The sequence below is a fragment of the Pyrus communis genome, chromosome 15 (genome assembly GCF_041283825.1).
Source record: "Pyrus communis isolate YQ-2024b chromosome 15, ASM4128382v1, whole genome shotgun sequence".
NCBI classification, from domain to species: domain Eukaryota; kingdom Viridiplantae; phylum Streptophyta; class Magnoliopsida; order Rosales; family Rosaceae; genus Pyrus; species Pyrus communis.
In genome coordinates, this window is record NC_142579.1 from 42,484,576 (window position 1) to 42,498,546 (window position 13,971).

A 13,971-nucleotide genomic window follows, 5' to 3' on the forward strand; every position below is an offset into this window, starting at 1 on the left:
AATTATCAGTCAATGACGAGTACGTACGTGCCCACCTCATCATCCCAATTAACTGGGATGAAGCTGTTAAACAATACAATTTATATCAATTAATTATGATAATTAACGTAGTTATATCCAATATCATTATATTAATGTATAAATCAAGTCTGATATACACACACACACGCTAACTGGGGATGTCATCACCAGATACCAACAAAGATTTGTTTCTTATAAAATTGTTGTTTTTATAACAGGGAAGAGTAAAATTTGGGATGAGGATCCTCACTGGATTTTCTTTGTGGGGATTTGAATGATCAATCAATCGTGTTCGTTCATCCTACATTGTATGGTTAATTTTCGTTAAATACAATTTGTGTTTAATATTTGTAAATAAAAAAAATTTAAAATGATTTATGGCAATGCACAGATACGATTTATTGATCTTATGGATCCCAACAAAAAGGATATGGATAATATCCTAATCCTAAAACTTGATCAAGTTCAAAACTTAAAGGGTTGGAACTTCTCTTCTTTAGTCTTCAAACCCTTTCTTAATTTTTATTTTATTTTTTATATTCGTTGGTCGCAACTTCATTATTATCCATTCTATTATAGCTTGCCACTTGTCTTATTAATTAGGATAAATTACATAAAATTATCTCAATTACTGGTCGAACCACAATCGTATATTGAATATATGAATATATGAATCTCTATTAATTTTAAAAATTATTTCAAATTTTAGTTGAATATCTCTAGATTTTATAGTTTTATATTGAATATATATATATATATATATATATATATATATATATATATATTAACTTCAAAAGCTTAATTGAATATTTATAGTTAAATCTTTACAATTTCATTTAAAATCTTGATCGAATAACTCTAAATTTTTTAATTCTTTTTTAAAGTTCTAATCTCAATTGATTACACCCCATTAAACTCATTTCTGATTTGGTTTGCAATTTCCTTATATAGTACTGATTTCCTAATTCCTTTCAACAAATCAGCTACTAAAACCAAAATTTGAACAAAAATGTTATTCGTACCAGATTTCTCGTATCACATTTATATTATTTCTCTAATATAAATGAGACCCACATGTGTTGGTAGGTTCTACCTCTATTAAAAAGATGATATAAATGTGATATAAAAAATAATGTGGTGAGTGTATCATTACTCAAATTTGAAAAAGAAACAACACATCAAGTTGTGATATGGTGGAACTAGGATTCTTTCCCCTTTCAAATTCCTTTCTTTTCTCTCACACTTTCCTCTTTATATTTCTCTCTCTATGAAGTCAGCACAAGATATGTTGTTGCTTAATCATAACCGTTTAAATAAAAGAGAAAAATAGAGAGAAATCTAAAGAGAAAAGAATCCTACTATGCTTTGTGACCCTGCACAATTATTCTGTCCATACGCACCGGCATTCTCTTCCAAAAATTTAGGAGCAATCAATCACCCTAAACGTCAATTTCAACGTAAAATTCATTATCGAAACAATATCACGAAACGAGAAAATGAGATGGTGATGAGCGGGGCATTCCTTTAAATTATTAATATTTTGCCTGTATAAATTAAAGAACCAATACCATTAATTTCATTCCCTCAACTTTTGTCAATGGCTTTCATAGCGATTGCTTGACTGTTGAACACAACAAACACCTTCACGTTAAGCTCTTTTCTCTCTCCAGTTCGTTCATTCTCTCTCTCTCTCTCTCTCTCTCGACATTTCTCAATCGAAGCAAAAAGCCCAGTTGGATTCAGGGCTTTCTGCAATGGAAAATCAGCAGCAGATTGCAATGAAATCGAGATTCAGCCGTATCTGCGTTTTCTGTGGCAGCAGTGCTGGCAAGAACCCGAGCTACCAGCTCGCTGCCATTAAACTCGGCAAAGAATTGGTAACCCTTATTTCTCACTGCTCTCTTCACTCTTTGTAAAGTTCATACCCTTTTTTACCCTTACATGTTATGAAAATCGAAATTTATGTGTCATTCTTGGAAATTAATCGAAGATTGAGGTACCCATTTGCTTGTTACTTTGAGAATTTAACCATTTAGAGAGACCCAAAAGCATTTTTCGCTTGGGTCTGATATTGTTGCAGCATATGATGAGACACGCTAGAGCCATTGGTCTTTGAATTTCAATCTTTCAAATCCCAATTCATAAAAAGATGGTAACTTTTGGATCATGGATATTTGAGATTTGGAGCCATTTCTTGCATCAGTTTCCTAAGCTAACCAATTCTTGTTATTTATTTTAGATGTATGACAATGATTGATTGATTTGAAATACCGTCACAGTTATATGGTTAAAGTTAGAATGATAGTGATGTGTGGATTATGAATAATTGAGAAAAATGATGATTAATTAAGGATTAAAAAGTGTAATTATAGGGTTTAATTTAATTTACGATAGCGTAAATGATAGGTGTTTGACCATAAATTATATTAATTAGATGAGATGTTTGAAGGGGAGTATGATTCTTTCCTTTTATCTCTTTTTATTTGAACGGTTACGGTCACAATCACGTTAATATATTACATTAATATTTTTTAACAAGAAAAAGATAAAATATAAAAAATATAAAAAGAGGAGATGTAAATGATGGAAAGAGGATATCTTTTTGCAGGTTGAAAGAAGCATCGACTTGGTTTATGGAGGAGGAAGCATTGGACTGATGGGTCAGGTCTCCCAAGTTGTCTATGATGGTGGCCGCCACGTGTTGGGGTAAAATTCTTGTCACTCTCTCTCTATCTGCCCTGCCTTTTCTGAAATTTTTATTCATTTCCGATCTTGATTTGTATTTTGCTTTCATTGATTTGCAGAGTAATTCCCACAACTCTCATGCCAAGAGAGGTATTTTAATTTCTTAATTATTATGTATTTGTTTATTCTTTTATTAGTGTTAAGTGAAGATACTAAAATAAATAATTATTTTATAATCTCAGATCACAGGAGAGCCAGTGGGAGAAGTAAGAGCTGTATCAGGCATGCACCAACGCAAAGCAGAAATGGCTCGCCAAGCTGATGCCTTTATTGCCTTGCCAGGTACGGTAGTAACGTCTTAAACTAATCACGTTATGTAACAAGATGAAATGAATTTATTTATATCCAAAATATCAATGTGACTTTATTTCAAACTATCGCGCATTATTATGTGTTTAAATTTTCTTTATGACAATGCATTATTAATTTAAAAAAGCACTTCCCAAATAAATCATTCATATGTTTGATTGTAGGTGGCTATGGTACCTTGGAAGAACTGTTGGAAGTGATCACTTGGGCGCAGTTGGGAATCCATGACAAACCGGTAATTAGTAATAAGCAAACTAGAAATTCACCTTTGGTCTTTGTAAATTAAGTAGGTTTAGTTACAATTAGATGTTAATTAATTAAGAAGTTAATATTTTGGATGATGCAGGTGGGGTTGTTAAACGTGGATGGATACTACAACTCACTACTATCCTTCATAGACAAGGCTGTGGATGAAGGTTTCATTGACCCTGCAGCTCGTCACATTATTGTCTCTGCCGAAACACCCCACGAACTCATGTGCAAACTAGAGGTACTTTGTAATTGTCAAAGCTAAAAGATCCATTGTTCTTAATACTTACAGGCACTCAATGTCGACACATATTTGACTGTTAAATTTAAATGAAAAGAGTTTAAAAACTTTGAGTTTTAACGATAAGGACAAAATAAAAGGTAAAACGAACAATACCATAATTAACTTTTTAGTGTAGAAATATGGTTTTTTGTTAAAGTGAACAGTACCGAAAACTTTTTGTTAAAGTTCCCTAAATTTTATTCAAAAGCTTGTCCGAAGATGGTTCGATTTTGATCCAACAGTCAAATAGGTTACCACTAAGAGCTGGTTTGGTATTGTTGTGCTTTGAAAAAAAACTGTTTCTGCTGTGATGTGAGAATAAGCTCATTTTTGTTGTTTCACATTTTCAGTTTTTTTTTTCATCCAAAATTGTGAAAATAAGCTGTTTTTAAGTGTTTACCAAACACCTTTTTTAGCTCAGTCTTTTTTTATATCCATTTTGGTATAAATGCACATTTATACCAAACCAGTACTAAGTACCTGTAGGTAAAGGCACTTGAGAAAAAGTGCTAAATGATATGACTAATGAGATCTGAGCCGTCCATTTGGATGGCATGATTCAGATGGGGTTTTTAGATGTTGATTGAACAAACCTGCAGGAATATGCTCCAAAGCATTGTGGACTGAGTTGGGAGATGGAGCAACAACTGGAATACACGGCAAAGTCAGACATTGCACGTTGACCAGTCTATCATGTCGTCGTGGAGGATTTATGACCGTTAGATTAATACAGCAGATTTGTTTTCTTAAAATACACACAATTAAGCAATAGCAGTCAACCATTGTTAGATGTGAGCTCCATTAGAAAAGTGCCAACAACACAGTTGTTTTATTTAGCTGTGGTCACGCTTTTGTATTTTTTTTTTTTTTTTTCCTGTGATTTTTTTTTTTTGCTAATTAGAGTCTGACCTGGATCACAATACCTGTGATTTGATTACTACTTCTTCACGTCGGTTATTCATGATGTTTGTATATTCTATTGATTCCATTCATAATATAGTTTCAAAAATTGATTGGCTGTTGCAAGTTGTTTTCATGAAAGAAAGGACTGATAGTGATGTGGAGAGGAACATTACGTAGACAATTAAGAAAGAGGTGAAATATAAAATGACGGGTTACGTTGTATTACAAATTCATTTAATTTAATATATATGAATATGATACGATTGACACGTACTAGATTTAACGTATTGTATTGGTAAATAGAAGAAAGAAGATCAGGATAGAACTAGAAACGAGAGTGAACCAAGAAAACTATCAAGGCTCAAGACGAAAATCAATTTAAGTGTTCCAACATAACCGGATTAGTAATACCAAGTAGCGATACTTCTTGAACCAAGTGGGAGCAAAGATATTCTTTTATCACCAATTCAACGCGTGCTCAAGCTCCTATTAGACAGGTAATTCACTTTTTAATTACACGAGACAAATATTGATCGGTCGAATAACGTTGTAAGGGAGAATTTCAAAAGAAAGGGTGAACTTAAGAGTTCTTTTAGCATTGGATATTGAATGTTTATCTAAATTCACTCTTTCGTTCTCAACACATTGAATTGAACTAATTCTGTTGATATTTTCCTACTCTTTATCCATTCTTTGAGTGAGTGGTTTGAAGAGTGTTTGGACCTCGACTCTGGAGATTATTTTTGGGTGGTGGCTTGGTTGGTATCTAGGCTAAGGTCGTTCATCATGCAAAGTAGTGGACATGACACCTGTCATTGACCGTACCATTCACAAACTGCCCAGTGTACAAAAGGAAAGCGAAAAGTTACGGTGGAAAAGCAAGTGGCCCTCTCCTTTTCTTGGTGCTAATGGCCATGAGGCCATGGATGTCGTGGATGAGATGAGAGCCTAAGGACAATGCACTCGTGAAAACCCATGTGGGTATTGCATATTGACAAGGGAGAAGACTACTTATAAAGTGAGAAGAGCTTTCATCCAACCATGATTATGCTACTTGTGAGATAATTCACATAGGCATTATATCTCAAACGAGTCAACATTTGTTAATTAAAAAGAATAAAGTATACAATATTGTGTAAACAGCGTCACAATGACGTAGCGTAAAAGGTAAGAAAGTAGTTGATTGAGACCCAAAAGAGAGAAGGAGCAGGGAACTTCCTTTGAGTTTCCATGGTTCTATACATGGATAAACAAGTGGTGGTGTCATATGACTCTGCAAATCCTATAGTTGCCACTCCCAATTTTAACCTTTTCCCTTAATCCTAATATTTAACCCTGTTATCATAAACATGAAGAACTATATGCACTAATGTCGAACGATACCCACGTGATTTTAATTCAAAACTTTTTGGAATCCACATTACATAAATGATGTATAATTCTTATTCAAGATGATTGTTTAATTTGCTTATTTGACCTTTTTCGAATAGTAGTTTTTACATTTCCGATTTCTTTGCACTCATGTTTCTGTTTCTAATCTTTTCTGATTCATTCAATCATAAAACTAGAAAACAGAGTGAAATATGAGAAAACTTGAATTTTCAAAAGTCCAACCACAAAAGCTGTAAACTCGCAACATTAGATTAATTGGCAAGAACATTATACCACACAAATTCAAATCCCCTTCCTCCTAAGTTAGGGTAGATCAAAATATCACTTTACCAAAACAAAGAAAAGCTCAGATAGTAAAGTAATAGCCCAAATCATTGGAAAGTAAACTACGTACTACTGCACTACATCAGTAACTTGTGAGTAGTAACAAGGCATGCATACAAACAGGTACACAGCAGTATAATATATATAATACAAACAATTATAATTAGTTATCTAGGAATCTCTTGTTTTTTTTTTTTTTTTTTTTTTTTTGTTGGTCGATATCTAGGACTCTCTAGGTGAAGGATTTAACTGCCGAAGAGGTGGTCACCAGACTTGACAGAAGGCCAACAACGACAGCACTGTTGTATGTGCTCGGCTCCCCTTGCCTCGAGTTGTTCCGGGCATCAATGTATGTTTCGTTTAGGAATGGCCCGCCGACAAGTGCTCCAACGGCTACATTAGGGTTGGGTTTGGTTGAGTCAAGGTACTTGAATCCCTCTTTGCAGCTAGTCTTCTTATTAGCCGGGATAGACGCTCCTCTATGGTGTACGTATTTGGGATATTTATCCCCGTACCCGACAAGGTAGCTCATTTTCATAGGATTGTCGCCCAAGACATAATTCGCCTATAAAATTTGGAACACTTTAGGAATGAATAGACGTTTATGAAGGTTGCGGCTGTTTGTTGCTAACATCTGCGCATATATGCAAAATCTACTTGAGACAAATCAGAAAGCATACCTGAGATCTAACAAATTTCCGAATATCCGATGGCTTATAGGTTTCTCCATCGCATTCTAGTTTTGTGGAGCCAGATGTAAGCATGTAGTCACTGTAAAGAGCAGCTAGGAAAGCAGCAGCAACCGGCTGCTGCAGAGCATTCCATTCACTGACCCAGATCAGACCATCTGCAATGCGGACACCATGATGGTAAGCCAAGGAGAATGAGAGACACGGCAAGAAGAACTGAATTACGAGCATATGCAAACCAGCCTAGATGATTTGAGTGTGGTGCATAAAGCTAAAAGGATACAAAAGAGAATAACATTTCCAACCGTGGACACATGCTCGATAGCTTGAAAATTTCTGAAATTTGTAGAGCTTCATGTTTGCCTAGTATAAGTATCACTTTCTTCTACACAATAGCAAGCAATTGTGTTTATCCTCCCTAATTGTTTTGAAGTGTGAATCAGTTATTATGAACGGTAGAGGAGTTTATCTACAACGGAGGCTGTTAGATTGGTTAGTGTTTATAAAGTTATCAGTAATATAACATCTTAGATTAATTGGTGCATTACAATGTAGAAGAGGCGTTGATATAGTTCTGGAGAACTAATCTCGAGGCAGGGTAGCAAGAGCAATGCTTTTGTTTTAACAAGAAGGAGAAAAGGTATGCACGATAATCCATGTCATATGACAATAGAGAAGAAGATTACTGTCTGTTCTGCTGCTCGTGGCCGTTGGCGAGTTTGGCAGGAAGCCACATATAACAGCTTCAGCTGTTTTCCTGTACTTTTGAAGGCCAGAATTGTCTGAGGTGTCCTTCCCACCAAAGAAGGTCAACCTGGAGAGCAAAACCTGCAGTAAAAATGCAGAGTTGTTCACAAGACTGAAAGACGAATTTTACTCGAGTATAATGGTATCTTATCTTACAAATGAAAGTCCTTCAAATATAGCTACTATAGTAATCCAGGAAGAGCAACACATTGTCAAATAATAGTTTCTCGGGCGAGTCGCATTCTACTGTGGCATTTGACAGATTAAAACACAGCAGAAAAACAAAGAAATGATGGTTCTCAACATACCTGGGTTCCTGCAAGCTTGTTATCCCAACTGAACCACGTCGGTTTACCAAATTGAGCAAATTCCTCTCCATTCTCCCCTGTGACGTAATCAAGGTATTCCTTATCCCCAGTCGCATGGTAAAGCCAGGCTGCTGCCCACAAAAGCTCATCTCCATATCCCGTTGAATTGTAAAATTTCTGGACCTCGGGGATGCTTTCACTGTAAGAGCCTCTGTTTTTGTCAGCAAAAGTAAACAGCTTTTTGGCATGCGAAAGAAGCGTATCTGAATATTTGGCATCACTTTTCTTAAAGACGAGAGATGCTGAAGCCATAGCTGCTGCAGTTTCAGCTGCTACCTCCGTTCCCGGAGCGGAAGTGTTGACCTGTGTTGCCGGCCTCTTCTCAGTCACGTCTTCCGGCCTATACCAACATTCATGGTCCTTTTTAGGGTCACCCACCTGCCCCAGAATATGAATTGGCAAGTCAAAAACGCTTCATAAGCATTGCGATTTGCACGTAATGAATATAATTCAACGTTATACGAACCTGAATGTAGAGCACATTGTCCTTAGGATGAGCATTGACAAGGAAGTCAGTGATCCACTTGAGAGAGGCTCGAGAAGTTTTTAACTGATTCACCGCATCCATCTGATCACCATACTCAAGAATCGCCCACGACAACACCGTGGCGGTATACGCCATTGGAAATCCGAACTTCATGTGATCCCCAGCGTCATACATTCCCTTGGACAAATCCAACTTCGCATCGCTTCCATCTTTCAGACCCGAATCCCCTCTCCACGATATCTTGTTATCCACCAGCTTACCGGCTACATATGACAATCACCCACAACATCATTACAGGTCAAGCACTATACGTACAACATTTAGTAAACTGGAAATTAATACATCGAAAACTCGCAATGCAAAAGACGAAAAATAACAAAACAAAGATCAAACATTTACCAATTGAGGCATTGGGTGATACTAATAATGTGAATTAACTAATTATTTAGTGAAAAAAAAATGAACACGTTGCGAATGTAGAGAGAGAAAGGTACATTTCTGGACGTCGAAGAATTGGACGGCGACTTTGAGAGCGTCGGAGTATTTCTGGGTAATGGCGCCGGGAGGCCCTGGAACCGCACCGTCGTCATCGCCGGAGTTTTTCTTTATTTTCTTGACGACCGCGAAAATGACCCCGCCGGCGACGAGAGCGAGGATCACGAGCACGAGCACCCACACCCACCACCCCTTGCACCTCGGTTTAGCTCCCATTTTTCTGGACCAACTAAAACCACAAGAGGTAGGCAAATATTAAGAGATCTGTCTTAACACATTGTGACAAGACAAACAGACATTAATCGAGGTTTCGGAGGAGATTAACGTCTGATTAAGCGATGATTGGCGTTCCCTCTCGGATCGGCCTTCAGATTTTACACGGTTGACAACCGAGACGAGAGGTCAATTTCGCGGTCTTTTTCTGTTTTTTTATTTTTTTTATTTTTTTATTTTTGGAGTTTGGTGCTTTGTTTGGATGGTTTGGCGGGATAATCGTTGTCAAATGACGGAAATAGCCCTCGTGCGGGCTGGGAAAACGAACGGACAGATCTGCTGTAATTCAGAAATGACGAAGACCTGTGTTTGCCGTTGGATATTTGAGAGGAACAGATGATTTTAACCGTCCAACTGGCCACAGACAGGAAGGCAAACCGATTTCTGGTACGAATGTGCAGTCGACGATCCAGCTTTTGTTAAAAGGCAATTCAGAAATTCTGAACACGACTTCGATTCTCCTCCATGTTTGACAGAATACAATCATGCGGCTTCGTAAAACGTCGATCGTATTCCGTCAAACGGGGAGGAGAATTGAAGGCACCAAAATCATGTTTTGAAGAGATGTCGTTTCACCAAAGGCAGCACTTGTAATATCTGGTTAGAGATTAGGATGAAACTCATGGCACATGTTCATAATATGGCTTTTCTTTTAGCAAGGTCTCAATATTATTCATCTCTGAATAAGCATACACACAATGAGAAATAGTCACGACAAATGTATTTCGCTCAAAATTGAAGAGAAGTGAAATTAATACGGCACATAATGTATTCCAGCAACTCGACAAAACTCGATTCACAAAATCGGATTGCGCAGCATGACAGCAGTTTGGCGTCATACAACAACCTATCTTCCGATCTCTCTTGAAAGCCAAGTAACCGTAGCCTCCTATTCTGTCTCTGCTGCATATGGTACAACAGTTCACTATAGAAAAGTAGATCAGGTAAATGCCGTCCTATCAGCGTTATAATCATACAGTGCCATGATTATTCTCTTCCGAATGTCTGTAAAAATCCAGCATTTCTTCTTCCACTGGATGAGTTTTGCCTACTATAACAAGGCAATGGAGGGGCACTCCAAAATCAACCGAATGCAGTTGCCTCATTGTACCAGAAATGATCTTCTGATCCTCACTTCCCAGCCGAGCAAGCCCAACACACATCGTGTCTTCATTATATGCTGCAAGGTAATGCAAGAATAAAAAAATGTAGCAACGGTTTTATTGTGCAGAGGCCAGACAATAGGTAACAATCACGTTTGAAGTAAAGATCTGAAAAAATGACATGGTTACCAGATTCTCCTCGATTGTGCTCAACCTCCAGAAGCTGCTCAATTGCAGTGTTTATCGACATATATCTAGGCGGTTCATACTGCTTCTTTCCTCTGAAAGGGAGGCAAGTAACAAAAATAAGCCTATGCAATCGTGGAAGCACAAAAACACACAAAACCTAAATCACACACAAAACCTAAACCTGCACAACGATTCCAGAGTCGGTTCCTTCACCCGTATGTCTACAGCGAAAATAATTTGTGATGAGTGTATAGTAAGATAAGCATCAAGTGGTGTCAGTTTTTTAAGTATCTAGAACCGAACCTAACAAGCATAGCGTATGCAGTCCAAGCGCACGATTTTTCTGAATCTTCTCATAAAAGCTATCAGGCCTCCATGTCTCGGTGAAGAATGGTATTGAAACTGTCTCTCCGTAGTGGTAGAGTTGTAATCCACAGGCTCCAACTGCATTCATCACCGACGCATTGTGCACCACCTTGACATCAATCCCCAACTTCTTGGCTCGAACGACAAGATCAGTGTGTGTCGTAGCTCTGCGTTTTAGATCAAATTACGCAAGAAAGAATGCAGTAATTAGCGTGCGAAGACATTCCTCATAGCTTTTGGATCCATTACACACAATTATATAATTCCAAAATGCTCAATTGATTAAGTCACCATTATTTCGATCATAATTCCGACATTCTTGGAAACTAAATTTTAATTACTTCCCCAATTCCTAGTAAAATAAATAAATTCCACGCATACAAGATTTTTCTAGTTCTGCAGAGAGATTGGTCATACCCAAAAGGATCGCCAACGACAAGGAAGGCGACGTCGGAAGCAGCAGCTGCAGTTAGAATCTGGTCGGCCCTCTCCTCCACCGTTTCTCTATCCGCAAGTATCACTGGTTTTCCGTACAACTTTTCCTGCAATCAAACTTCCATTTCAATTTTTTTTGAAAAAGTTGAACAAGTTCTGTAAACAAATAGAGAAGTAGAGAGGGAGAGAGTACGAGGGTGGAGAGGCCGTCGGAGGAGATGCCAAATGAGAGGAGGGAAGTGTAGGCTTCGATGAAAATTTTGTCGCATTTCTTCACAGCCTCTAATCCTCTCAGAGTTATGTCTTTCTCGTCCCCCAATCCCAGTCCTACTATGTACAGCATCTCTCGCTCTCTCTCTCTCTCTCTCTCTCTCTCTTTCTGGTTTGAAAGTTTGGAACTCTGCAAAACCCTAGTTGGAATCCAGGTGCCGCCAACTCGATCCGACGTCGTTCCAAACTCTCTCTCCCTACCCAGTGGCGGCCAGTCAGGACTAAGAGGAAGACGGGGTTCAACGATACGCGCGGGCCGGGCTCTATTCAAGTTCGGGCCTCACCGACAAGATTTTAACAAAAGCCCAACAATTTTAAAATTGGTGCTTGTTTTTTATGTGGGGCATCTCTTCCAAAACCATGACTTTACTGTATTTTTTATTTATTTCAAAGACTTTATTGTATTTCGGTCTCACTAGATCTCATGTGATTTTAACCGTGTGAGAGCTACTCTAGAGCCCAGTCATGCTGTTTATGCAAATATCTTTCTCCCGAAATCGTGTAGCGGAGTTTATTACGTAGAAGTGTAACAAATTACAATACATAAACGGTTTTGCTACTAATAACATCGATGTCTTTTGCAATTAAACTCCACATTGGTTGTGTTAGTGTGCTCCTAGCAAGTGTTTAAATATAAACTGATGATAATATCAGTGCTGAATAATAGTGGATCAATGAGTTTTGCACAAAGACATTTATATTATTTTTGGTAGAAGATTTAAACCCTTAAGCCAATATTTCCCATTCAGTACATTGATTCAAGAAAAAAATACTAGATGAAACACAAGAAGCACAAGAGAAGAAGAGAAGGGCAAAGAAGAGGAGGGCAAGTTAGAAAACTGCTAATTCATATCTGAATGATCACATGAAAGCAATTGGACTGATTAAGTGTAAAAAAAACAAGAACAAAAAAAGTGAAGATTTCTTCTCGACAATCATTTACTCTTCTTAGCAATATATAGCAGACCTCGATCAGTCATCGTCTTTGAATTCTCTGAAGGACAACAAAATATTCACAAATGAGTTAGTTTCATGCATACTGATAGACCGAATATGATCCAAATACAAGAATCATCGCACCTGCGATCAAGGTACCGAGGCTGAATCCCAGAACCCTGACATGTTGTGCACGTAAACGAACCGACCCCTTCGCAGTTGATGCAGTTGGACATCTCTTTCTCACCCCCGCCAAGCTCTACTGTCACCGTCCCACTTCCCGTGCAAAATCTGCATTTTTCTGCGACACATAATTTTCATCACGACACCTAAATGTAAACGCCATGCCACATGAATTCGAGGGTATAACAAGAACAATGTAATAAATTCGAAACCACAAATTTACAAGATGTTTAATATTTGATTAAAAAAACACAGCTACCAAGTTGTTAATATTAGTTACTGCAGGCGCTCACACTGATGTAAGACGATATAAATTTGTGAGTGAGTTCGCTACCAAGTTGTAGAAGTATTTTTGTATATATCGTATCGTTTGACGAAAAATACTATACTTACGTGCGCCGGTTCCATTGCAAGGGAAGCATGGCTGAGTGTTGTCTCGCTTTGCCTGCAGTTAGCATTATTAATATATATTAATACAACTTATTCAATCAAAATTAGATACTGGGAAGTTGAAAGAACTCACAGCACTGTCGATCTGTGTTTCGTAGAAAACCGGAATGCCAATCCCGACGGCAACACTCACAAGCCCAACTGAGATTGCAACTACCTGCAAATTCATGCCTACTTCAGATTCCACACAAAATTATTGAAAGAAAAAAAAAAGGAAAAAAGTTCAAAATTAACGGAAAAGTTGACAATTAGAGAAAAGAGAACCGTGTTTTGATCGAGATCAATGGCTCTGATGCATGGATACGACTTCGGTGACCGTTGATTTCTTGCAAACTTGTGGGACGCGCAGAAGGAAGAAGGGGAGTTGGAAAGCTTGAGGGGGCAAGAAAGGAAGGGAGAGCGAAGACGGGGGAGTGAGGGTGCTTGTGACATTTCCACGTCTATTTACTGAAACTGAAGTTTGAAGAAGACGGAAGGAGAAGAAGAAATTGCAAGGCGATGGTGGAGTTTGGGATATGTGGGGTTGGCAGTTACCTCTAATTTCAACCACCAGACTCTCAAGAGCTTTTTCTATCACAAACTCAACTCAACGTTCCTCCCTCCTACGTGGCTCCCTTCCTTTGCTGGTGAAAAACAAAAATGAAATCTTTTGAATTTCGCATTATGGAAGCCCAATATCTCGTTCAGCTGGGTCCAGCCCATCTTAATTTTAGGAGAAAAATTTCGGTGTAGAGTCACCACGTGGCTGGTCAAA

General features: G+C 37.9%; 4 protein-coding genes across 4 annotated transcripts; 1 reads left to right on the forward strand and 3 right to left on the reverse strand.

Annotated features, from left to right (window-relative positions):
- Positions 1 to 1,599: 1,599 nt before the first annotated feature.
- LOC137713368 (cytokinin riboside 5'-monophosphate phosphoribohydrolase LOG3-like) lies at positions 1,600 to 4,633 on the forward strand. The gene is made up of 7 exons (XM_068452660.2): positions 1,600 to 1,898; positions 2,630 to 2,727; positions 2,826 to 2,856; positions 2,949 to 3,048; positions 3,240 to 3,310; positions 3,422 to 3,565; positions 4,207 to 4,633. The coding sequence occupies exons 1-7, from the start codon at positions 1,776 to 1,778 to the stop codon at positions 4,288 to 4,290; spliced, it is 651 nt and encodes a 216-aa protein (XP_068308761.1). The 5' UTR covers positions 1,600 to 1,775; the 3' UTR covers positions 4,291 to 4,633.
- A 1,495-nt stretch (positions 4,634 to 6,128) lies between these two features.
- Positions 6,129 to 9,435, reverse strand: LOC137719721 (endoglucanase 10-like). Its single transcript, XM_068458758.2, has 6 exons — positions 9,012 to 9,435; positions 8,497 to 8,780; positions 7,971 to 8,408; positions 7,602 to 7,743; positions 6,907 to 7,073; positions 6,129 to 6,791 (listed from the first exon to the last, which is right to left on the reverse strand). Exons 1-6 carry the CDS (start codon positions 9,226 to 9,228, stop codon positions 6,459 to 6,461), a joined length of 1,581 nt encoding a protein of 526 aa, XP_068314859.1. The 5' UTR covers positions 9,229 to 9,435; the 3' UTR covers positions 6,129 to 6,458.
- A 573-nt stretch (positions 9,436 to 10,008) lies between these two features.
- Positions 10,009 to 11,857, reverse strand: LOC137749016 (putative diphthine methyl ester synthase). Its single transcript, XM_068489198.2, has 6 exons — positions 11,572 to 11,857; positions 11,361 to 11,485; positions 10,881 to 11,110; positions 10,759 to 10,798; positions 10,578 to 10,669; positions 10,009 to 10,465 (listed from the first exon to the last, which is right to left on the reverse strand). The coding sequence occupies exons 1-6, from the start codon at positions 11,719 to 11,721 to the stop codon at positions 10,257 to 10,259; spliced, it is 846 nt and encodes a 281-aa protein (XP_068345299.1). The 5' UTR covers positions 11,722 to 11,857; the 3' UTR covers positions 10,009 to 10,256.
- Positions 11,858 to 12,477: 620 nt separating this feature from the next.
- LOC137712205 (protein SPA, chloroplastic) lies at positions 12,478 to 13,779 on the reverse strand. Its single transcript, XM_068451324.2, has 5 exons — positions 13,482 to 13,779; positions 13,291 to 13,374; positions 13,161 to 13,212; positions 12,729 to 12,885; positions 12,478 to 12,642 (listed from the first exon to the last, which is right to left on the reverse strand). Exons 1-5 carry the CDS (start codon positions 13,647 to 13,649, stop codon positions 12,621 to 12,623), a joined length of 483 nt encoding a protein of 160 aa, XP_068307425.1. The 5' UTR covers positions 13,650 to 13,779; the 3' UTR covers positions 12,478 to 12,620.
- Positions 13,780 to 13,971: the final 192 nt, after the last annotated feature.